Source organism: Pinus tabuliformis, chromosome 7 (assembly GCF_031772625.1).
Source record: "Pinus tabuliformis cultivar Carrire ecotype Pingquan chromosome 7, CPIR1, whole genome shotgun sequence".
In the NCBI taxonomy this organism is placed as follows: Eukaryota; Viridiplantae; Streptophyta; class Pinopsida; order Pinales; family Pinaceae; genus Pinus; species Pinus tabuliformis.
In genome coordinates this window covers 1,913,153,560-1,913,177,622 of record NC_142293.1, presented here as the reverse complement: position 1 = coordinate 1,913,177,622, position 24,063 = coordinate 1,913,153,560, and the positions used below count along the sequence as shown (strand labels likewise).

The 24,063-nt window shown below is 40.4% G+C and overlaps 1 protein-coding gene across 1 annotated transcript in view; it reads left to right on the top strand.

Annotated features, from left to right (window-relative positions):
- LOC149256141 (aspartate--tRNA ligase 1, cytoplasmic-like) overlaps positions 1-24,063 on the top strand; it is a 56,498-nt gene that overhangs the window by 9,719 nt on the left and 22,716 nt on the right. Inside the window, exons 4-6 of the mRNA XM_089460672.1 lie at positions 9,040-9,330; positions 9,470-9,580; positions 9,859-9,912. Of these exons, the coding sequence (XP_089316798.1) occupies positions 9,040-9,330; positions 9,470-9,580; positions 9,859-9,912 (456 nt within the window). The remainder of the gene's footprint in view (positions 1-9,039; positions 9,331-9,469; positions 9,581-9,858; positions 9,913-24,063) is intronic.

Genomic DNA, 24,063 nt, shown 5'->3' with positions numbered 1-24,063 from the left:
TGACCATTTGTTTGTGGGTGGTAGCTAGTGCTTGGGGTTAATTTTGTTCCCACTAGCCTTAAGAGTTTTTGCCAAAATGCACCCATAAATCTATTATCTTGATCACAAACTATATAACTCTGCTACCTGCTTGGTTGAGTAATTAGTTGGAATGGAAAAAAATGTGCAAATTTAGTAAACCTATCAATCATTGTGTAGATGCAATTTTTGCCTTGTGCTTTGGGTAGTCCTGAGATGAAGTCCATCAAGATGCTTTCTCATTTTTTGCTCTCGAATTGGTAGAGGTTGGAGCAAACCTACAAGATGTGTGTGCACGACCTTATTTTGTTAACATGTTACACATTCCTTGATGTATTTTAATACCTCATTATTGAAACCTTTCCATGAAAACCGTTCACTGATCAGTTGATAAGTTTTGAAGAATCCCTGATGTCCTGCTAGCCTTCAAGATTTTCTCCTTAAGCATGGATTTAGGGACCAAATATATCCTGTCTTTATAGAAAATAATATCATTGATTATCTTGTACCTATCATCTTGAATGAGTTCGTCCATCCGGGCATAAGCAAACTTGTTTTTGGAGTATTCCACCACGAGAAGAGCCTTCTAGCCTTCTATGAGCTCTATGAAGGAATGTGTTGCTAGTTTTTTGGAGAGGGCATCGGTCACAACATTCTTTTTACCCTTTACATATTTAATATCAAAATCATAAGCTTGAATCTTACCTCCCACTTATGTTGTCTCTCATTTAGGTCTTTTTGCTCCAAGAAATGTCATAAGTTGTTGTGGTCTATCTTGACCACAAACCTGTTTCCCAACAAGTATTGTTTGGACTTTGTTGAGGGGTGCATAATAGCGAGCATATCTTTGACATATATGGAGTAAAGTCTCTTGGAATCTTGGAGCTTTCGACTTTTGAATGTGATTGAATGTCCCTTATGCATTAGTACTTCTCTTATTCCTTCTCTTGATGCATCACATTCTAATTCAAAGGGTTGACCAGAATTGGGAAGTGCCAATATTGGACATGAGCTCATTACCTCCTTGAGCTTATTTAATGTCTTGTTTGATTCTTCTGTCCACCTGAATGCTCCTTTCTTGGTCAAATCTGTTAGCGATGCGTTGAGTTGTGAGAATCCTTTGACAAACGTCACTAGTAGTTGAAAATTCTGAAAAATTCTCATTGCCTTATCAAATTCTTGGGGTTAGGCCAAATCTAATATTGCTCGAATCTTCTCTCGATGTATCTGCACTCCTTGCTCATTGATTATATGTCCCAAATAAAGAATTAACGTCATCTTGAATTCTCATTTGATGCCTTAGCATAGAGTGACTGTTATGTCATCATGCCCAAAATTTCGTCTAGATGCCCCAAATGGTCTTCCCATGCCTTATTGTATATGAGGAGGTCGTCAAAAAATACTAGTAAGAATTTTCTTAGCTACTTTTTGAAGATGCTGTTCACACAAGACTGGAATGTGGTAGGAGCATTTGCTAGCCCAAAAACTCAAGTGCTCATAGTGGCATTGATATGTTGTTTTTGGCACATCTTGCTCTCGAACCTTGTTAATTTATGGTATGTTCTATGCTTAGTGCAGTTTACTTCGATTTCTTCTTATTAGCTACTGTTTAGCAATCACATAAACATAAAGTAAAAATGCTGATAGAACATTAATAGATCAACTGAAAACAGGCCAAGACAAGAGACACTAGATGTGGCGGCTAGCCAGGGACAAACCCCAATGTGGGGAAACCCTTTGATCAATTCTTCTTTAGTCTTCAATAGTTCAGCAGAGAGAAATAGTACAAATACATAAATCTGTAATTTTATGACAACAACAACAAACCCTAACCAGCAAAGTCAAATCTGGTCAAACAAGATGAAATTGACCTTCAATATGCTTGGTCAATTTCCCAGTCATCTAGTCCTCCAACAACAAGAAGAAGCAGCCCATAAACAACCCCAAAACACAGTCAAATTGCAGTCAACTGAAGTCAACCTGCTGCCCCAAACTAGGGCAGTCAACGTTGGTCAAACCAGAGGTCAGATTGCCTTGGTTTGTGTGCCAAAAATTGCCGTCTTCTTAGGAGAGGCTGCCACACCAAAACCGCACTCCTGAAAAGTCAACGCTGTGCAAAGCGACTTGCTACAGCTTTTGCGTCCTCTTGCGTCCTCCTTCCTTGCCCTTCTGCGTCCTCCTTCTTCCCACGTGTGAGCTTCTCTTCCTTGTGTAAACCTAATCAGTTAAGGAGAGAAGAATGTGTGAGAGATGAGATGAGCGAATAATGACTCAACCTCACTTGTATTTATATGATATGCTAGGCATGTATGCCACACATTTAGCTGTTGGCCGACCTTGACAATTTGTCAAGTAAATAAAAATAAATTCATATCTCCATAAATACTTGTTGGAATTGGATGATCGTTAGATCAATCTTACACCTCTCGATGAGAGGAATCAAGGAAAAATATCAGCCTGCCATAAATAAGATGACCCACATGGAGTTTGGCCCTAGTTGCCAATTTTAACACTCTCTCAACTAGGGAGAACTCCATCTGTTAATTCATCTGACTGTCGGTACTATCTCAGCCATCAAATGCACTGCCCTGCACTACTTGTCTCTGCTTTGCTGAACTATGAAGAAGAAGAAATGATTGAGGATGTATCATACCATCCTCCATTGACCCGAAGTCAGTCCCAGAGAGTGTGTCATACCACTCTCACTGATCCTAGACTAGTTTCATTGATCCCAGATCAATGGAGGTCATCCTAGCATAGGGAGTACGATAGATACAATGATGCATCCATCGATAGTACTACTATGGACCCTAACCCCATTTCCCTGCTCATTGATTAGATGAGAGGTACTTCCCATGAGTCCTAGACTGTATGGGTAGGATGCCTCGATAGGAGAACTAATCATCCTGTCCCTAAAAATTCGCCATGGGGTATCACAGGGGAAGGTTGAACCTTTCACCTTGTACATAACACACCACTAGGGGAGGGTGAGTCGCCATGTGGTCGCATGTCGCTACAAGAAGTACCCCAAGCCCCCTGGAGCTCCCAGAGCTCAATGTATGCATCATGCACGACCCTCATAAGAGGGTCTCTCAACGACACCAAGCCGTTCTCCGAAAGTCAAGAATTTGACCTTTCTTAGAGGCTTCGTCAAAATTTCGGTGACCTGCTCATCTGTACCGATATGTTGGAGCCTTATTGCTCCCCGCTGCACCATATCCCGGATATAGTGGTACTTGATATCGATATTCTTGGAGCGATCATGAAATACAGGATTCTCTGATAAATCAATCCCGCTCTGGTTATCACACAGGACCACGGTATATCCAATGTAAATCCAAACAACTCACTGAAGAGCTTTCGCAACCAGATCGCCTCACAAGAGGCCATACTCCCAACAATGTGCTCTGCCTCAGCGGTGCTTAAAGTCACCAATCTTTGCTTCTTGCTCATCTAGGATATTGAGGCAGATCCCAAAGAGAAACAACACCCGGAAGTGCTCTTTCGGTCCACCACACTGCCTGCCCAATCAACATCGGTATATCCATGTAGTCTCACATCTCGGGCAGTGTATCTCAACCCATGAGTGATTCTGCCATGAAGATATCTCAAAAGATTCTTGGCACCAATCCAATGTGTGCGATGAGGCTCAACCATATGTTGACTCAACGTGTTGACTGCAAAACATATATCTGGACGAGAGTTCACCAAGAACATCAATGCTCTGATGAGTTGACAATACTCGGTAGCATTTTGTAAAATAGGTCTGGCAGCACTACCGCTTAACTTCTTGAAGTCAAGTTCCATTGGGGTAGTCATGGGCTTGTAGTCCACCATATCGAATCTCTCCAATACCTTCACCACATATTTTCCTTGAGATAAGAAAATCTCCCCTTGCTTTTGCCGGACTTCTAGTCCTAGGAAATAGTGTATCAGTCCCAGGTCCTTCATCTTAAACTCAGAAGCCAACTCCCTCTTACAAAAAGAGGTCGTCAACATATAGCACCAATATGAGAGGTTTATCATCTTCAACCTTAAAGTAAAGGTTAGGGTGGACTTCACTCCTAGTGAATCCCAACTTCATCAAGTAGCTATCGATCCTCTCATACGTTTACCATCTTCAACCTTGGGGTGCTTGCTTAAGCCCATAGAGCGCTTTCTTCAATCTGCACACGTGAGATTCTCGATCATGAATCTCAAATCCTTCGGGTTGTTCCACATAGACTTCCTCTTTGATTGAACCATGCAAGAACGCGGTCTTGACATCCATCTGATGTAGATTCCATCCTTGTGAAGCAGCAAGGCTATGATCGAGTGGATGGTGGGTATATCGAGCAATAGGTGCAAACATCTTGTCATAGTCTATACCTTTCTTTTGAGAGAAGCCACAAGTGAAAAAACGAGCCTTATACTTTTCAACACTTCCATCAGCTCCATGCTTTATCTTGTAAAGCCATTTCGAAGTGACAACTGCTTTGTCCTGGGGTCTGGGGACCACATCCCAGACACCATTCTTCATGATGGACTCATATTCCTCAGCCATAACATCCTTCCATACTTGATGCTTGACAACTTCTGTGAACGATAAAGGCTCATTTTGAATGATCGTGCTCATGATGGTTAAGTATCTCTGATACTTGGCCGACTTTTTACTTTCACGGAAAGTCCCTTTGGGTGTAATGTGTCCTTCGACATCATCAAGTGTTCTCCTGAGCCATGAAGGCCTCTTCCTAGAAGAGGAAGGTTCCTGCAGAGGGGGATCAATAGGATCCATAGGTTCTTCTACATCGACCATCGTCTCATCTTCCTTTTCCTCTGGTTTCCTGGTGTCAGCTTCACCAGATTTCCTTAGTAAAGGAAGATTGTCAACTTTGCTATGAGCCATATCTTCGTCAAAGGTGACATCATGGCTCATCTCGACATCCCTTTGACCAACCACATAGATTCTATAGCCCTTGGTATTTTCGCTATAGTCCATGGAGATTCCTTTCTTTCCAGATGCACCCAATTTATTCCTTTTCTCTTTCGGCACATGAAAATATACAGGACTTCCAAAAATTCTAAAATGAGATATGTCAGGTTTCTTACTAGTGAACATTTCTTTGGGAGTCTTGGAACCCAATGCTTGATGAGGGCATCGATTTTGAACATATACGACGGTATTCACAGCTTCGACCCATAAAAACTTTGGAAGTCCTTGATCATGGAGCATAGCACGGACAACTTCCACAATCGTATGATTCATCCTTTCTGCCACACCATTCTACTCAGGAGTATATGGTGTTGTAGTCTCCCTCTTAATGCTAGCCTCTTTGCAAAAGTCACGAAACTCATTGGATTCATACTCAGTCCCATTACTAGTCCTTAAGATCTTGATCTTCTTTTCTGTTTGATTCTCGATCAAGGCTTTGAAGTGACGAAACCAGGAGAACACTTCATCCTTCTTTTTTCAAGAAGTATATCCAAGTCTTGCGAGAATAATCATCTGTAAAAGTGAGGTAATATAAATATCCTCCCAAAGAATTCACAAGCATCATACCAAATACGTTGGAGTGAACCAATTGCAATATATCGGAGGTCTTGCTATGGCTTGAGGGGAATGGTCCCCTTTTTAGCTTTCCTTCGACACATCTAGGACATACACCTTCTTGCTCTAATTTGAACTCGGGCATCCCGGTCACCATTTGTCTCACATCGGGTAGAGCTTTATAATGAAGGTGGGCAAAACTTTGGTGCCATAGTTTGTATTGAGGAGATGTGTCACAAGTCATGACACCCAACGGACTTCCTCCGACATGATATAAAGAGAACCCGAAAACCAAGAGTGAAACCATATTTGAAATTCTTTTTCCATACAAGTACCTTGCCATCAATGAAGGTCACCTTGTAGCCTTTGTTTTCCATTGTCGAAAGGGATACCAGGTTCTTTTTGAGATCAGGTACATATAGGGCTTCTTGTAAGTGAATTGTATTACCCTGATTCAATTGAAGAGAGACATTCCCTACGCCTTTCATGGGATATTTGGAGTTGTCCCCAAGAACAATTTCCAGGTTCGTCTCCTTCTCTATTAGATTAGAGAGAGCTTCTTTGTAACTAGTGAAGTGCCTTGAGGCACCACTATCAATAAGCCAATTTTCCAACGAGTCCGGGGGAGTAGTAGTAGAGAGGGCCGCTGGTAGATAATATTCCTCTTGCTTATTGTTAACAACGTTAGATTCATACTTGGAGTTTGTTGCCTTCTTGGAGGGTTGACTATTTACCTGATTTCCGTCATTCCTCTTTCCTTTGCCATTGAACTTGCCCTTCCTCGGGAGTGATTTTGATCATCGTCATTAGATGTGTTTTTTCTATGGTGATTTTGATATTTCTGTGGTGTTTTTGATTTTTGGTTGCATGTAAGAAATTTGTGGTTATTATCACTTAATGTTTCCATTAGGAATTTTACATTTTGCTATTTTGAACAATCTAGAGTAATTTTCTTGGTAAGAAAAAGGGATAATTGTAAATTTAATACTAATTTGAGCCTTAAATATTACAAGTAAAGATGGATACTGCTCATTGTGATCTTGTGCTAGTAGGAATAAAGAAAATTCAACTGTTAACAACAACACGGGAGGGAAAAGTTTATTTGTTTTCCTAAAAAATGTGTTTAGCAGAAGGTTCTCTCAGTGAAGGATTTCTCCATATTGGTAACCATGATTCTTACTGTTACAAAAACACCAGATGGTCTACATTTTAGGTTCCATAATAAAATCATGATAGTGAATCCATGGGTTGAGGATGAAACACTATAAATAAATCAAAACCATGCTTCTAAAGCCACCTTTGACAATATTTCATGCAAAACATGAGGAAATGGCACAGCAAATTTAATCTTCTTGGCTAACTTCAATTTGTCCGAATAGATATTGTAAGAATATATATTATGCCAAAGCCAATTTGGTATAATTTATTATTAGATTAGTGGAGACCTTCAGAAACATTGTAAGATAGCAAAATCTGATTGCATTGTCAACTTTTAGTGTTCTTTGCAGTGTGAACATTTTGGGTGCATCAGATGGGAGTCTTCAATGGAGACTAATTCTTCTATCCACCCCCTTTTGGCTTTGGCTTCTAGTTCCAGCACCTCTTGAAATTTTCTGGATGAGATTTCAGCTATGTATGCTTATATTTTATGTCTCTGCCTCTTTGTTTCTTTGAGCTGGTTGTTTAGCTATGTGCTTAGATCTTTTGCTGTTGCTGTTGTCATAATGACCTACCACTATCTAGTATTTATTACACTGGTTGTACTCTTTTAGTCCCTATTGACCTACTCTGTGGTCTTTTGTTAAGTAATAATAAAATTATCTGTTAAGTTTTATGGTATGTTCTATGCTTACAGCAATTACTTCAATGTCTTTATTAGCCCAATAACAATTCACTTCAGATTTCCAATAGCAATCACAATGATCTTAGGTAGCAATCACCTTAGCATCAATTTCAGAAAACCATCGACAGTAACTGTAGATAGAACATCGACAGTAAATGAAGGAAGACCAGCCAAGACAAGAGAACACCGAGATTTAGGCTAATACCAGGGAAAAACCCACGAGGGGGAAAACCCAACTGATATTTTCTTCTTGATAAATATCAAATGTTCAGAGAGAGAAAATCCGATAATGTACAATGATGATGAAGTCAAAGGCAAGCCTTTGACTGTCAAACTGTCCACAAAACCCAGCCAACAGCTGTCCAAAAGATGAGCAGAAAACCAATCAAATGCTGCCAAGTGTCACCTCTGAAATGCCTCAGGAAGTCTGAATTTCAGACTGTTACAGGTCTCTGAAATTCGGTCAACTGTTGCAGAGTTGACCTGCGGTCAACGCAGGTCAACAGGGAGGTCTGAACCTGTGGAAAGATGCTCAGAATCTCAGTGTTTGTGCCCTGGAGTTTGGTCAAAGAAGTCTCCCAAAACAGCCTTGCTGGACTCGGTCAAACAGTGAGAGAGAGAGAGCTCGGTCAACGAGAGTCAACAGAGAGAGAATGCTGGTCAACAGAGAGAGAAACCCTTCACACGTGCCTCAGAAAATTGTCTTCTTCTTCTGCCTCAGGTCTGAGCTGCTTTAGGAGCGGTGCCGACTTGTGTGAATGTGCCAAATGGGGTGAACATATAGCCCTATTTATAGTGGTTGGAGTGGGGTGAAGAGACGTCTTTTCATCCATGAGCTGACATGAAGAGGAGCTGACCTGAAAATGGAGAATTTTAAGGAAGACAAAAATTCCAAAATTCCCAATGATGAATGATGCCATCAAGAGCTCTTCAAGGGTGAAGTGTGTCATCAAGAGGAGCCTTCCAAATGAGGGAATTGATCCCTAGTTGCCATCTTTAACAATATCTTTTCTGTGTGTTGGGACACAGGCTGGAGGAAGCTCATTCTCTTGAGCTCTGCCTTTGTTGAGTTGGCATTGGCAGAAGTTCTGGGAAGGCACGGACTTACTCTATGTCTGCAACGTTTTTGGCGAGGGTGGCATTACAGATACAAATTCTTAATGACGAAAAGTTTGAGTAGAGCACAAACACAAAGCAGAGTACCGTTCATCAATCTTATTGTACAGTAACATTTTTCAATACTTTCTTAGTTCTATATCTTCCTTTATTCAGAAAGTGGAAAAAAGTGGAAAAAATGACAAGCTCTTTCTGGAAGTTCCAGTGAAAGTATAAATTCTACTGCTGGATATGGGTTTAGTATGTATTTCTGTCCAAGCTCAGACTGAATGATGTTTAATGCTTTGTAGTCCCCAATTGTAGAATCATATTATGCCATTTATCTTCTTGTGCCTGTACCTTTTATCTCTTTGGTGGGGAAGATGTGTAAAGGTAAGACTGACGATCTTATAGGATGATATTCTTTATGGTTTACATTTTCTGTGGGATTCATTTTTGTGCCTAATTCCTTCTTTTATGATCAATCAGCTCTGGTTTTACTTTTCTTATACACTTAGTTACTGAAAGATTACCTATGTTGTTTTGCATGGAGCAGCTTTTCAGACAGGTTCTAATCTCTGAAGGATTTGTTGAGCTGCATACACCAAAATTAATTGCAGGTGCTAGTGAAGGGGGTTCTTCTGTCTTCAAATTGGATTACAAAGGACAACCTGCTTGTTTGGCCCAGTCACCACAGCTACACAAACAGATGGCAATATGTGCAGACTTTGGACGAGTCTTTGAAATCGGCCCTGTATTCAGGGCAGAAGATTCATTTACACACAGGCATCTGTGTGAATTTACAGGGCTTGATCTGGAAATGGAAATAAAAGAGCATTATTTTGAGGTGGGGTATTTTTTTGGTTGGTTTCAGTCTTAAGATAATGTAATCGATGTTTTTTTTGTATCTATTTGGTGATATTTGGATCCAAAACTCGAATGTTTATATATATATATATATTAAATTTTTTGTGAGTGGGATGCAGGTATTAGACATTCTGGATAAGTTATTTGTTGCTATCTTTGATGGATTGAATGAGAACTGCAAGAAGGAGCTGCATGCCATAAATCAGCAGTATCCTTTTGAACCTCTTAAGGTATGGATTTTATCTTTACATTGGATTGCATCTTTTGTTGCTAAACAAACTGGATTTAGTAGAGTGGTTGCAGATATACTATAGTCAACCAATGGTTATTAGGAGGATACACTAGTTGCATGCACTATACTGTAGTAACCCCAGTACCATGTACATATTCTGTTAGTAGAACTGGTGCCTGAATCATCAAGGAAGTTTTGGTTAACATGGTTCATTGTAAATCTCTGTTCAGCTTTGGAAGAAATGAGTTTGACTAAGATTGCATTATTGTGCAACAGTACTTGCGGAAAACTTTGCGCCTTACATTTCCAGAAGGCATACAAATGCTCAAGGTATTTCACGTATTTGTCATTGATTTTACATTGGAGAGAAAAGGAGTGTCAGTAGTTGTCATGATTTTTCATTGGAGGGAAAAATAGTGTTTAGTGCTTTGACTGTGAAAATGGTTTTTTTTTTCAATCGTAAATTTAGAAGGAAGGTACTTGTGCTTTATTAAAGATCAGTTTGTGGTTAGGAACAAGCAATGCATCTCCAATGTTTCCTTATGTTCCTTTTTTTCTAAAGCTAAAGTGGAAAGTAGTCCATGAGAAACACTTCTCTGAAAGATGTTTTTTGTCTGTATACCTTGGACATGTATTACATCATTAGCATATATCTGATGGCCTTGAGACGTTCTATATGGCCTTAAGTTGTTGGCTACTATTTGTACTTTCAGTAATTCCTTTCTAAAGAAAAACCAGGGCATGGATAGCTTAATTGTTTCCACAATTGGACAGTTGCAAACCATGCTACAAGCTAATTGCCTTGAAAAGATCAACATTTTAATTAATTACCTCAAATCAAATTGCACTGTTGTGAATACATGCGCTGGACTAATTTTATATCTTGTACTGCTGGCAATTCAGTAGGTAAAATGAGTCCATTCTAACTAGAAGTTTGGAGATGAAGCTATAGGGCCTAAGTTTACTTTTCCATTTTTGCTATTAAAAAAGATAAATCTATCAAATATACAAAGAATTACATGCTGAGGAAACAGGTTCAGGATTCATGTTGTCGAAACTAAATGTCTGTTTTATAAGACTTCTGAACTCAGAATACCAATGCTGACAAGGACTTGGCCTTTCTAATGAAGGGCTGAGCAGGATGGGTAACTTTAAACTCAATATTTCTACAAAAGCTAAGTATGCTATGTGCAAAATGTTGTGTTGGCATCATCCCTCTCTACAGTACTAATATCACTGATGGTTTCAGTGTCATGGCTTGTGGGTTGTCTAGGTTGTGGCTGCTATTTATTTGATGTCCATAATATCAATCTTTCTAGAGTCGTATATCCCTATGATAGGATGTTGTTCAGAGTTCCACAAAAATAGTCTTCTAATTTTCTGTGTTGTCAATAATTCCAAATGAATAACCCTTGGGAACCAGAGGTGGTTTTTAAGGCATTACCAACATTAAAAGTTTTTCCACTCTGTAAGCAGGGTTTGGGATGCAAGTCCCTATGTATTAATGTGTTAGCATATTCCCTCTCACTCAGGTATTAAAGTTGTCTGGGGTTTTGGTGTCATGCTTTGTGGGTGCTCTTTGGTTTGTGGCTGCCATCTATGTGAGATCCATAACTGAAAGCTATCTTCTGATAGTGGCCATTACCCCTCTGATGGGATTTTGTTCCACATCTACATTCTACTTGTAATTGTATATATTTGTTGTGAATAACCCAACATGGATGATTATCATGAGACATGTGGTTTATGATTACCTATACCAAAAACTTTGCGAATCCTGAAAGCTGAGTTTGGGGTGCAAGTTTCAAGGTTGATATGGAAACTCAAGACAGCATGCTAAAGTCTGTAGCAGCAATTACATATCATGGTATCTCTCTTGTATGTCTGAAGTAAGAATTTACGGCAGTCTATACAAATCACAGGCTGTTCACAGTTTACACAACAGCTTTCACTCACTTAAGGTAAACATCGTGCCCTCCTTTTCTTTATATAACAAGAGCAGAAAAGGTTACAAAGATGCTTAGTAGAGCCTCAAGGATGATGTGCTCTACATGCTTATGTATGTAGTGGAACTTCCTAAATAACAATGCCATGTGCGAGTCAAATTCCCAGAGTAATTGTGCCATGCATACGTTGAACTCCAAGAGTAATTGTGCCTTGCATGCAGGAATCCCTCCCAAAATAATATTACATCACATCTAAGAGGGAATGTCTCTTGGAATAGTGCCACATACAATATGTAATCACATGATATATTTTCCTCAGACCTCTTCCTAAATATGCATATGCATGTTTGAGAATATCTCTCATGAGGCGTGTTGTCGCTCAGATTGTACAGGCATCGTGACAACTGCTCAGGTCAGGGGCTCTCACCCTGATCCCCGACCTATCCATTCTAGATGTCTCCCAACAGTAGGCTATGAGGGGTAGTCCCTATGGAAATGAGATGATGAGGTTTCCAACTTGTCCGGGAGACACAGTTGAGTGGCCTAGCTACGTGGTTAAATTTAGGAAGATCAATGATTAGATTAGATTTAAGCATGAGACCAGTGCCTTATGGTGTCACAATTCTTGCTTATTGTAAATTAATGGCAACTAACTGGATGGACAACCGCTGCTTAAATGATTGACTAACCTGTATGCTTATGCAAATCCTAGGATCTAGGTGTAATGCAGGGATCTTGGTTACTTTTAATTATATGCCTAATCTAGATAAAACCTTCCCTTAACTGTTTTGAAGCTAGGCTCCAAGGTAGGTTGTGGGAAGGAGGCCAACAGGAAGCAAGCAAAGGCTTGATTAACGATGCCTTTTGTTAGGCTCATATCACCTGATGCCTCCGGCGCTGCAGAGATTGTGGCTCTGACGACTACAAGGTCACCGTGTTAACCATCGAAGAGTTGCTAAGCCCCTCAAGCTAGATGAGAAGGGTGGCCCTAGGTTTCTATCAACCAAGCTTATGCTTGGAGGTAAATTATTAAGTGCAAGACTAGTCCTAGAATGAGATGCAAGGCTTATGAGTGAGTTTTGAGTTAAGATTGTTTAAGTCTTTAAGTACTTAAGTTATGATCAACCTTTAATGACAAGAGTACTTAACAATAATTAGAAGACAATCTTAAAACAAGACAAGTGCTTAATGATACAAGTGCCAATGTTAAACAATAGATCAATCCACAAGATGCTTAACCAATGATAACAATTAAAGGAGCTTAGAGCACTTATCAATTAGCCAATGGTTATCAACACAACATGCCAATCACAATTACTCAAGATATTCCAATGATGATTCTATAACAAGATTACCCATGATCTTATGCTAATGCCACAATGCCAATTAGATTTCAAATGCCCAAAGTTACCTGATTAGAACATAAATGTGTGTTAATTTTGGCAACTAGGGCCAAACTTCACATTGGACAACTCATATGAGGCAACTCATATTTTTATTGGATTCCTCCCTCCAAGAGGTGTAGGATTAATCTAAAGATCATTCCATTCTGACATGTACAAATGGAATTACGAATTTATTTTGATTATGAACAAATTGTCAAGGTCAGCCAACAAACTCATGTAGGCTCAGAAGCCCAACAATCACATCTATTCATCCTCAATGTTTGCATATAAATACAAGGTGCCTCTTCATTTGGACACTTCATTAACTCACACATCTCTCTTGATTGGGTACGGATTTCTGAGGTTTCTCTCTTGCCACATATGCGAAGAAGGGACTATTCTTTTGTTGTCCTTGCGTTGACCAGAATTGACAAAAAATTGCAGAAGGTTGTTTTGACCAACGTTGACCATCTTTGACTGAGGTTTTGTGTGAGTGATTGCTGTTTGGGTAGGCCGCAGTTCTGGGCATGAAATCCGAGGCAATTTGACCTTTGTTTGTCCAACGTTGACTATGCTAGGGTTTGCTACAATGTTGACTTTTGTTGACCAGTTTTGATTGGACTTTTTCAGACTGTCTTTGGGCTGATTTGACTTGCTATTGGAGGCCGAGTTGACTGAGTTTGAACGAGCTGAATTGGAGGAAGAATTATGCCCTGTTGACCAACATTGACTTTTTGGTTAGGGCTTGCTGTTACCGTTGTTTCACTGATCAAATTTCACTTTGCTTGGACAAGTGAAAATTGTATATTGTACTCTCTCTTTGCTGAACTTTTGAAGAATTGATCAAGGGTTTCCCCATATCTAGGTTTGTCCATGGATGGTGCCATATCTTGTGTCCTCTTGTCTTCTTCTGTTATTGTTTATGTTCTATCCACATTTTACTATCATGATGATGTGATTGCTAAACTGGATATTGATATTGGGTTAATAAAGAAATTGAAGTAAAATTGCTCTAAGCATAGAACATACCATTGTTATCTGAAATTAACATAGAGCTGAGGTGAAGACAAAGCCCAAGCAAGAGTGAGAAGAGAAATCACTGATCAAAGACAAGATTCAGTAGCCCCCACATCCTACTTCAAGTTTGATGATAAGCTTCATGATAAGTCTGATTATCATGCATGGAAGATGTCTCTTGATTTGACATTAGAAGAGCAAGATGTTATGGATTATGTGCAGGGAAAGGTTTCAGAACCTCCTTCAAATGCATCGACTGCTACTAAGACAAAATACAAGAAGGGTGAAGTCAAAGCCAAGAAGATCATCAGGGATTCTATTCATAAGCATTTAGTTGCTTACATCTCCGATTTGAACACATCAAAGGAAATATATGATAGGTTGGTTGGCATGTTCAAATCTAGCAATGCAAACCAAATTTTTTTCGTAAAGAACAAGCTGAAGGATATAAAGAAAGGAAGAAATGAAGATATTCAATCCTACTTCATGAGGATTACTGAGATAAAAGATGATCTTCTTTTGATTTGAGAAGCTATTGTTGATAGGGAGCTTACTCTCATTGCCCTTGGAGGACTCCCTCGTGAATGGCTCATGTTTAACACTACTATTTTTAACAACGACAGGATTCCAGGTTTTGAAGAATTACTGACTAGATGTTCTCAAGAAGAAACAAGGATGGTGGAACTAGATATGCCTTCAAATAGGAATGATCCCATTGCATTCTCCACTCATGCCAAAAAGAAGAATAATGTAGGTTCAAAGAAGCAATGTCAAGGAAGGCCGGGTTTCAAAATGGAAGGAAGGGAAGATGCTTCATTTGCAACAAGTTTGGTCACTCTGCTAGGGAGTGTCCTAATAGAAGGGATACACCTTATGATGATGACAACCACAACAACAACAACTTCAGGGGAAACAACAATCAAAGGAATGGCAAATTCAACAACCAAGGAAAAAGGAATGCTCCTGCTGCTCATCAAGGAAATGGTTGCCCTTCCAAGAGATCAAGAAACACCAGGTATGATGAATCTAATGTTGTTGATCACAAGCAAAAGGAATTCTATTTCATATCCGCTCTTTCTACTACATCTCCTCGGGACACTTTGGGAAATTGGTTGATTGATAGTGGTGCCTCAAGGCACTTCACTGGGTATAAGGGAGCTCTTTCAAATATGATTGAAAAGGATACAAGTTTGGAAATTATCCTTGGAGACAATGCCACCTATCCTGTGAAGGGAGATGGGAATGTTACTCTTCAATTGAATCAAGGTAACACCATTCATCTACAAGAAGTACTATATGTACCCAGTCTAAAGAAGAACATGGTATCTATCTCGACGATGGAGGACAAAGGATTCAAGGTGGTATTCATCGATGGAAAGGTACATGTGTTGAATAAAAATTTCGAAGATGCATTTACACTTGGCTTCAGGGTTAATAGCCTATATCAAGTTGGAGGAAGCCCATTGGGAGCTATGTCTTGTGACACATCACTTCAATCCGAATTATGGCACTAGAGGTTTGCTCATCTACATTATAAATCTCTAGATGATGCAAGGAAGATGGTGACAGGTATACCCGAATTTAAAGTAGAAGATGAAGGTGTTTGTCAGGGGTGTGCCGAAGGAAAACATATAAGGGGACCATTCCCCTTAAGTGATAGCAAGACTACTAACATATTGCAATTGGTTCATTCTGATCTATCTGGTGCGATGCCCGTGAAATCATTAGGAAGATATTTCTATTATGCTATCTTTATGGATGATTTCTCTTGCAAGACTTGGATATATTTCTTGAAGAAGAAGGACAAAGTATTCTCATGGTTCCCTTCTTTCAAAGCTTTGGTCGAAAATCAAACTAGGAAGATCAAAATATTGAGGACTAATAATGGAACCAAATATGAATCAAATGAGTTCAAAAATTATTATAGAGAAGCTGGCATTAAGAGGGAGACTATTACCGCATATACTCCTGAGCAAAATGGTGTTGCTAAAAGGAAAGAGAAGCAAATTGGATGCTTCTGGGAAGAAAGGAACATTTGTCGGCTACAATGAAACTCTAAGGCATATAGAATATATGTGCCTAGTCAAAGAAAAGTGGAGATAAGTCATGATGTCACCTTTGATGAGGATGCTGCCCTTAGGAAGATTAGTAACCGTCCTCTTCCTATAAAGGACAACAAAGCAGATTCAGGAAAGCAGGGAGAACCACAGAATGAGCCAATGCCCGATGCTAAAGGACCAATGGATCCCATTGATCCACACCCTCGTGAACCCCCCTCCTCAAAAAGGAGACCCTCATGGCTTAGGGAGACTCTCGAAGATGCCGAGAGACATATTGCACCTAGGGGGACATTTCGTGAAAGCAAGAAGCCAAATAGGTACCAAGGGTACTTAACTGCAATGAGCACCATTGTTCAATCTGAGCCTTGCACATTCGAAGAAGCTGCAAAGCACCAAGTTTGGAAGGATGCAATGAACGAAGAGTATGAGTCGATTATGAAGAATGATGTCTGGGATGTGGTCCCTAGACCCAAGGACAAATCTGTTGTCACCTCGAAATGGCTCTACAAGATCAAGCATGGAGCCAATGGAAGTGCTGAAAAGTTCAAGGGCAGATTCGTTGCTGGAGGCTTCTCTCAGAAGGAAGGTGTAGATTATGATGAGATATTTGCACCAGTTGCCGGCTACACCACCATCTGTTCGATTATAGCTTTTGCTACCTCGCAAGGATGGAATCTACACCAGATGGATGTCAAGACTGCCGCCTTGCATGGTTCACTTAAGGAGGAAGTCTATGTAGAACAACCTGAGGGGTTTGAAGTTAAAGATTGTCAGATAATGTATGCAGATTGAAGAAAGCCCTCTATGGGTTGAAGTAGGCACCCAAGGCTTGGTATGAGAGAATCGATAGCTATCTAATGATGTTGGGATTTACGAGAAGTGAAACTAATCCAAACCTTTACTTTAAGGTTGAGAATGATAGACCTCTCATCTTGGTACTCTATGTGGACGATCTCTTTCTGATAGGTGCGAACCCTGTTATTCATCAATGTAAGAGGGAGTTGATTTCCGAATTCGAGATGAAGGACCTAGGAGCGATGCATTACTTCCTAGGTTTGGAGGTCTAGCAAAAGGCAGGTGAGGTTTTCCTTTCTCAAGGAAAATATATTATGAAGATACTTGAAAGGTTTGGGATGGTAGGCTGCAAGTCCATGACTACTCCGATGGAACTTAACTTCAAGAAGCTATGCTGAAGTGCCGCTGGGCCCGATTTGGGAAATCCTTCTGAGTATCGTCAACTCGTGGGGGCTCTGATGTTCTTGGTGAACATCCATCTAGACATATGTTTTGTAGTGAATACATGGAGTCAGTTTATGGTCGAGCCTCATCACATACATTTGATTACTGCCAAGAATCTCTTGAGATATCTTCAGCGCACAATCACTTATGGGAATGTGAGGCTCCATGGTTACTCTGATGCAGATTGGGCTGGCAGTGTGGTGGATCATAAAAGCAGATCTGGATGTTGCTTCTCTCTAGGTTCTGCCTGAATATCCTGGATGAGTAGGAAGCAGAAGTCAGTGGCCTTGAGCATCACTGAAGCTGAATATATTGCTCATAGTTTGGCCTCTTGTGAAGCTATTTAGTTGAGGAAGCTCTTTAGTGAGTTGTTTGGACATGTGCTGGAAACCACCATGATCTTTTGCGACAACCAAATTGGGATTCGTCTTTCTGAGAATCCCCTGTTTCATGATCACTCCAAGCATATTGATGTCAGGGACCACTTTATCTGGGATATGGTACAACGAGAAGCAATAAGGATCCAACACATTGGGATTGATGATCAAATCGCCGATATTCTTACAAAGCCCTTGGGTAGGTCAAATTCTTAACCTTCCATGAACAACTTGGTGTCGTGGATAGACCATCGTATGAGGGTCCCATATGAGATGGATGTTGAGCTCTGGGAGCTCCGGGGGGCTTGGGGTACTTCTTGGAGCGATGAGCGACCATAGGGTGAGTGGCTCACCTTCCCCTAGTGGTGCACGATGTACAGGGTGAGTGGTTCACCTTCCCCTGTGATACCCTATGATGACATATGCATAGGTTGAGTGGTTCACCTTCTTTAATGGCATATGAGCAGGATGAGTGGTTCATCTTCTCCTGTTGGCACATCCTACCCATGCAGTCCGGGACTCATGGAAAGTACCTCTCATTTGGCCAATGAGTAGGGAAATGAGGATAGGGACCATAGTACTACTGATGGGCGTATCGTGTACTATCGTACTCCCTATGCTAGGATGTTAATATTGACTTGGGATTAATGGAAACTAACTTCGGGTCAATTAAAAGTGGTATGAAACTCTCTTTTATTGGAGATTGACTTCAAGTCAGTGGAGAATGGTATGATATATTCTCAATCATTTCTTCTTTCTTCATGGTTAAACAGAGAAGAGCAGAAACATGGATGGTATAGATTGTCAGACAGTTTAGCATGTGAATTTCTCCCTAGTTGAGAGGGAGTGTTAATTTTGGCAACTAGGGCCAAACTTCACATTGGACAACTCATCCGAGGCAACTCATATTTTAATTGAATTCCTCTCTCTGGGAGGTGTAGGATTAATCTAAAGATCATCCCATTCTAACATGTACAAATGGAACTATGAATTTATTTTGATTATGGACAAATTGTTAAGGTCGGCCAACAAACTCATGTAAGCTCAGAAGCCCAACAGTCACGTCTGTTCATCAATACAAGGTGCCTCCTCATTTGGACACTTCATTCACTCACACATCTCTCTTGATTGGGTGTTGATAACGTTCTACATTAGGTGTTGATCTCCCTGTTCGTTTTTGCAAATGACTTGGTCTTGTTGGCATCTACTCCCGAGTGCTTATAGAGACAAATCGATGCCTTGGTCAGTTTTGTGATCTTCGACATTTGACAGTCAACATAGGTAAAACCAAGATTATGATCTTCAATTCTTTGATGAAAACTCTTATAGACTTGCATTGCTACTTCTGCGGGAAAAGATCAAGATCACCACTTTATACATCTATCGCAGAGTACAATTCACGGGACCTCGCTTTGGTATGCGGTATGCCCTCTAGCCTTGTCTTAGTAAAGGGTATGGTTCCCTGGCCCTTATTGAGAGACACTGCTTTGAGAGTCAGTTTTAGCGTTTAGGACATCTCGTCCAAACTCTACCTCGAATGCGATTATTATACCTATGGTCCTCTATGGCTTTAAGATTTGGGTTTGAGCTTGGTATAGATAGACTGGGCCCAAATGGAGAGAGTCCAGACATTGCTTCTCAGGTGCATCTTTGATGCAAACATACAATCCCTCAACCTATTATTCAAGCAGATTTAGTGCCCACCCCTTTTGCCTCAATGTCATCTTTTGCTTGGTTTCTTTCCTCCACAATCAGACCTTTTAGAAATTCAGTTGTAGGGAGAGATTGGTACCCTTACTTTGCACTTTTTTCTTCAGAGGCCCTTGCTTCGGCTCATCCCTTAAGCTAGACACGAGGTTGCTTCTCAAATGTTTCTTGGCTTCTCTAGAAATGGACCATATTCCCAGTGCGCCTTCCCCCATTCAGATTCTCCCTTGCTACATCAAGCCATCTCATGTTGCCCAGATAGGTACTGAATCAAGCCATTAGAGAGAGGATAGCTACATATTGTACATTTAAGTCACTGGACCCCCCCCCCCCCCCAAAAAAAAAAAAAAAAACACGTCGGGGCCTAAAGATGTTCTTTGACATTTATGCAAAAATTGGATCTACTCACTAGGATCCGTTTGAGCTAGCTTCAGGTTGGTTCTCATCGACTTCAAGCGAAGACTGACCATTGTATACCAAGGTTTGATAGGATTTGCCAGGTGTGTCACCTCCAAGAACTAGAGGTAGAGCAATACCTAATTTTTAGGTGCCCCTATATTATGAGATCAGAGGGCGCTACCACTACCTCTATAGAGATTCAAGAGGATTCCTCTCTTCCTTATTTTGCTATCGTGACCAGAGATGCCTAGCCCTCTTCATCATGGAGATATTTAGACATAGATCTCAGATCCTACATACCTTACCTCACTTGGGGATGATCCAGGCTATCACCCCCCTCTCTGCACCCCCTTGGGAGGCCAACAGATAGCCTCGGGATCGTGCGGAGGTGTCGAACAACACATCAATTCACTCACATGCATATCATCATAGGGGTTATTTTCAGATGGTTCCCAAGCAGGGTATCCCCTTGACAAACTCCTCCCCAAACCTAACAAAGCAGTTAGAGTCTGATCTAGAGCTACTTTCCTTCGACCTTGGATGCTAGGAGTATCCCTCGCACTTACACCCAACCAAGATTGTGTAGCCAGACACTTCATCGGATTTAGAGCAAGGTTACTTGGGAGCGAGAGCGACATTTTTAGAAGCTGCCGGTCCATAACTGAATCAGGGAGTGGATCCCAAATTTTATATTCTGGATCTTCATAAGTCCAATCACAATACTGACTCAACAACCTCTAGTTGTATTGCACATAAACCAAGCTTTCTGTGCGGTTTTCATCGAGTCTATTTCTTCTCACATTAGTATGAAGGTGTAGGTGCTCCAACACCTCTGCAAAAAAAGTATTTACAACCAGTGAGAGATTTTTTTTTGCCAATTAAGGCAAAAGTCCCATGTCGACATATGCTTACCACCACGTGAGAGCATCAAATCTGTCTCGATCTTCCATTGCATGCAAAGAACCAAACAAACCAGTGCAATTGAAGTATCTACCTAATTTAAGACGCGGATTACCACACTACTTGTTAGGTACCAACTTGTCTAATGCTTCCATATATCCTTTAGATACTGTTGTCGCACAGATTGTCACGACAACGCTCAGACTGGGGGCTGTCACCCTGATTCCTGATCTCTCCATTTAAGCCTTCTCCCGAGGCTAAGGGGGGTAGACCCTATGGGACAAAGGAAGACCAACTATGGACCAGTTGGGTTGGGAGACACAGCAAGGCAATACCAGTACTTGATTGATTTTAGGAGTTAATGTACCAGTGCCTTATTGAGCTAATGACTAAATAATTGTTTATCAAATGTTGCAGAAATATGAACTTTGTAATTCCACCATTAACAATCATTTATCAAATAACCCAAGCACTGCAAGATATCCAGTAAATTCACAATGCTTTAACGATGATCCAACAATTAAACTTCAAGAAAAATTAAATGCTTTAAATGATCATAAAATTTAAATGCTGACCAGTTACCACTTTCACATAGCCAACTTTAAAGAAACATTAAGTGCATTTAGCTATAGAGAAATGGAACATAAATACCACAAGAGACTCCAAAAATGAATTTTCAATTTTTTTAGTTAAGCTTTTTCAAAATATTTCTAATTTTTATAGATTTAAAAAAAAATTTTAAAGTCTAAAAATAAAGCGAAACTAAAATTCTAATAAAACTAAAATCTAATCTAAACTAAATTTAAATTATTTCAAGTAATGGTTTTGTAATGTTGATATCGGTCTTGAACTTGTCTGAGTAATCATATGCTGAAAGGAAGATGGTACCACTAACAGATAGTGGACACATCAAGAACACTTATCAATGGCTTGCCTTTTACATTTGTCCATCCATCAGATACAATGGACACCCCATGCTCATTCCAAGAATTTGTCATTTTACTCAGAATGTGCTATTTTTGCTTTTTCATGATCAAGTTCAACTGTTCTAACCTTGTCATACCTAGGGCTCTTGTATCCTTTGGGGGCATCATTTATGGCAAAAACCATTTCATACCAATAAGGTGAGCGAAGAACATTGAATGGTATCCCACATGCATAGAGAAGCCAATAAATTTTTGAATCCACATCATTCCTACACCCTTCATCAAGGAAATATGATATGGTTCTACGCCTTAAAGAGATATTTGTTCCTGTGCCTCCATATCCACTACCATGGGAGGAAGTTGATGTAGTTCTTTGTGCATGTGATCGTGAGCTATGTTCAAAGAAACCCTTTGATTTTTTAGATCAGTATTGGGCTTCCTCTTCTTCCCTTATGTATTTGGCTCTTTGTGTTGCTGACACACTTAGACAAGCTTTGATTTCTATTTGTTTATCTCCATCCCATGGCCTTTTCCCACAGAGGTGCCTTTTGGCACGAGTGTATGAACTTGTGTAAGTGTTTTTGCAATGGGGGCATGTAAATTTAGTGGTTCCACCCCCTTTCTCTGCTTCAGGCCTAGAAACATATTTCCACGATGGGGTTTGGGCTTGTTTAGTTTTTGTTCCCGCATCATCTCCACTCTCTTCCTCCTCACCAAGGTACTACTCTTCATGGTTTTCAGCAAATCCACTATAACCATTTCTTCATCCTCTTCATCATGATCAACCCCTCCTTCTTCTACTCTCCAACACCATATTAACCAAAAAAAGGAACCAACAACAAGAAAATGGCAAGCCATATAGCCATGATGTTTGAAGTTTTGAGTCTACAAAAAAATGGAGGAATGGGAATGGGAAATAGAGGAGAACATTTTTATTTAGCAATGAACATATAAAAAACAAAAATGCTAGATTAGAGTGTAGATCCTACCTCTTTGGCCTTCAATCTCAAGCTCCAATCTCCCTTGCAAGCTCCTCAAGCTTCTTCAATCTCCCTCCTCAACTCAAGCTCCAAGCTCCTCTTTCTTGCTCTCTCCAAGCTCCAAACTCTCTCTTGCTCTCTCCAACAAAGACAAATGGTAAATAATGGGAGGGGAGAGGGCCTTTTAACCTTTTCCCCCTTCCCCTAACCTCCCTTTCCTCCCTATCCATTCACGTCCCTCCTCGTGCGTCGCGCGGCCTTTTTGCTTGCCAATGGGAGCAATCGTCGCTCGACTGCTCCCTCTTTTAAATTCTCTCTCCCAAAGTGAAAGGGAGCGGTCAAGGAGTGACCGCTCCCTAAATCGCTCTCTAAAAATTAGACCGCTCCCTAAATCGCTCTCTAAAAATTAGGTAGCGGATTTTTTTTTAAGGGAGCGTGATTTGGGACCTTGATTTAGAGGACATCGATAACGAGCTAGTGCCACTGTCGCCCCCCACCACTCCCACCCCATAGTAGAGTGAGTATGGATAGGGGTATATGGATATGGATATGGATATGTCCCCACCCCATTTCTTCAACCCAACAATATAGAGTTGTCACCCCTGACATGTCTATGGGGGCCCTACCGAGGTGATAAAATCTATCTATTTGGGGGAAGAAGGAGATGTATATATTCATTTGACTAGGTTTCTGCGTTATATATGTAATAGTGGATTGCTCCACTGGTTGATAATATCATTGCCACTAGGCCTTGGCCAAGCACCATATCATCCCATATATCTTGTTGGGAGGGGTTGAGCAACATCCATCTTTTATATGCATGATATACTCTATATACATGGTATTCGACACCAACCATATATATGGATGTTGTTTGTTCAACTCAACTATATCCCGTGTCCTATAAGGGTATAGTTGAGGGGCTGTCTGTTGGTCTATTGATTGGAATATCATTGTCACTAGCCCTTGGTCGAGCACCACATCATCCTATATATCTAAAGGTGAGCTCCTCAACTTTTTCCTATAGCCAGTAGGGGTATGGTTGAGGAGCTGTCCTAGTCTAACTCCAACTAGAACTAGATATATAACCATACTTGTAGCTTAGCTATATATGCACTCTCAACATAGCTTAGCTATATATATGCACTCGCAATACAGCTTAGCTTGGGCTGTAGCATCTCAAACCTTTATCTATCTTCAATCATCTCCTTAGGTTAGGCCCATGGCCATCTATTTCTATATTGCAAACTCTGCTATGCTAGCCTATCTTCTAGCATAGCTCTCCTATACATCTAGGGAAGAGGCATCCAGTGAGCAGCCCTATATGTGTTGTGGAACCAACCTTGTGAACTCAACTCCAACAAACAAAAGGTGAAGGACCAATATTCCATCCCTCGATCTTAGGGAGAGGAGAACATTAGGTTCTAGTGTATATACAATGTTTGGTAGAACATCAGTCTGATAGAGCATTGGGTTATAGTCCATAGTTTCTTCATCTGGTCTTATAGTATATAGCTATGGCCTCTAGCATCTTTTGGTTTCACA